The sequence below is a fragment of the Eutrigla gurnardus genome (genome assembly GCF_963514095.1).
Source record: "Eutrigla gurnardus genome assembly, chromosome: 5".
NCBI classification, from domain to species: domain Eukaryota; kingdom Metazoa; phylum Chordata; class Actinopteri; order Perciformes; family Triglidae; genus Eutrigla; species Eutrigla gurnardus.
In genome coordinates, this window is record NC_139919.1 from 26,365,319 (window position 1) to 26,367,655 (window position 2,337).

A 2,337-nucleotide genomic window follows, 5' to 3' on the forward strand; every position below is an offset into this window, starting at 1 on the left:
CGATGTTAATGTTTACAAAATATTTTGGCCATCCAATGTAATTGAAGGAGATAAAATATTACAGTAAAAAATGTATAAAGACGGCATGTGCTGCAGATTCACTTTACTGGACTGAATTAATGTGTATCTATGTACTGAATAATAATGTGTGAATAATAATGTCGGCAATAAGGTTTTAATATAGACTATTTTAATAAAACACTGTTAAATGAACATAACATTGTTAAAAAGACTTCTCTTTTGATAAATACGTTGTTATGCAGACTGCACATATACATACACACATAGATTAAACACTAAACTGTGACTTGTTGGAGCATTGCTGTAACAACATCCCATGCTTAAGGAAATGTATCAACTAGTAAGAACCTCAACATGGAGGAACACTGATGTCTTTTAGACAAAGAAGGTTAAGGTAAGTGACCTGCTTCTATGGTTGTGGGCCACTTTAGTCAGTCGATGCAGTCTCAAGTGGCCTGGCTGATGACGGCTAGTCTCTGTCTGATAAGCTGGTTCTCCTTCAGCATCTTGGAGATGGTCTTAAGAACTGCAAGCTTGGCCTATCCGAGACAGGGGACATACCCGGGGAAAAGAAAGAGGGGGTAATCAAAGACCTTGATCTCAGAGGACACAATGTGCAGAGAGTCTGTGTGGTGGATAAGAGGAGCAGATACATTCTCAGAACAATAACTAATTACTTCATTCAAATGTTCCACTATGCCAAGGCAGTGTAATAACTGAAAGGCAGCCATCATTAACGTTTTTATTCACACCAATTATCTCACGCTAGTATTCAAGTCCACATTGAATCAATATTTACATAGTGTTATATCTAAAAAAAAAAAATACTTTTGAATAAATAAAGCTGTATGTATTATCCATCAAAGTAAATGATATAGTTTTTCAACTAGGAAATGCACACACAAATAATGTTTACCTCCAAGATGCTGCAGTAAAGAGATACACAGTGAGCGGCCTAAATAATGCTGTTGCACACACACTCCAATTACTCTTCACCATCACACAAAATGTAGTTCACATAGGGCCTACCTTTGCCTTCTCGTTCATTTCTGTGCTAGCGGGTCTTTCGGAGAAGAAAAAAACATCTCCATCAACAGGTTCACATTCAAAGCCAGCTCCTGACAACAACAAAAACAACAAATGGCAGTATGAGGCTTCTTCTGCCAGTTTAGACCACAATATGCACTTCATAGCTTATTTGGGTTTTGCCAATTTGAATACATTTATGTTATTGACTAACTAGCTACACTCTTGATTGAGATATTATAAACAACAGACACACCGTTTTTTACCTTTTGGCATTTTGAAATGTTTTGTTAGTGATTAAAAAGAAAAGTGTGTGGTTAACTTGAGGTAAAACAGCTGTCAGTGTGTGGTCTGGGATGGACACACAATACCAGTGTATTGAAAACAATTTAATGCAATCATGTGTACAACATCACAAACATAAAAAAAATAAAAAATCCTGAAAAAATAAAATAAAAAATGAATCCGAATCAATGAATCCGAATCGAAAACTGACAAAACGTGAAGCCTGAACAAAACAAGTTTGTAGGAGGGATTAGTCGTTCCCAGCCTTTTTTATTTTATTATTTATTGATCACAGGGAACATAAACATTGATCAACACCACCATAAATGAGAGTGTTAGCCAAAAGGCTAATTAGCAGCAGGTCAGATTACATCTACGTTAGCTTTAGCTAGCTAGCTACACCTAGCTAGCTACACCTACAACTAGCTAACTTGAGCTAACCGATTTAAGCTATCATTTACATGAACGTTGACGTTACCTCCTCGGCTCACAGTTGTCTTGGGTTTATTTGCGGCGGGCACAGCCAACCCCTGTCTCGGGGTTTTGTCCGTCTTCTGGGACGAAGCGCTGTTGACTTTTTGTAATTTGACTTTTAACAGGAACCGAGTTTTTCCAACGCTAAGGTTACGCCGCTTGTTCCCGCGCTTGTCCCGCTGGCCCCACCGAGAGGGGGACTCGAGCTGGGCGGAGCGGTGCACAGTCTGGGGGTCTGGTGGTGGGGGTTCATCTCTCTGACTGGAGCCCAGCTGTGAGCCGAACCGGGGCACATACACCGACTTTACCGGCGACATGTGTTTCCTTCAACCTGGCTAACTGTTTTCTACGGAGTTTTTCCTTTTTCTGCGCTGAACAAATTATGCTCAGCCAGCAGGTGGCGCCGGTCACCGTGGTAACGTGGATTCCAACGTGCGGCTTGCGTGTGACGTCACGTGTAAACGTAACCTACACTAATCCCAATATTTTTTTATATATTTTGTTTTGTTTATGTTAACTATGTCTTGATGC

General features: G+C 39.9%; 1 protein-coding gene across 1 annotated transcript; it reads right to left on the reverse strand.

The window, feature by feature from the left end:
• Positions 1-386: 386 nt before the first annotated feature.
• Positions 387-2,131, reverse strand: LOC311013555 (uncharacterized protein). Its single transcript, XM_084009665.1, has 3 exons — positions 1,811-2,131; positions 1,051-1,139; positions 387-560 (listed from the first exon to the last, which is right to left on the reverse strand). The coding sequence occupies exons 1-3, from the start codon at positions 2,121-2,123 to the stop codon at positions 468-470; spliced, it is 495 nt and encodes a 164-aa protein (XP_083865791.1). The 5' UTR covers positions 2,124-2,131; the 3' UTR covers positions 387-467.
• Positions 2,132-2,337: the final 206 nt, after the last annotated feature.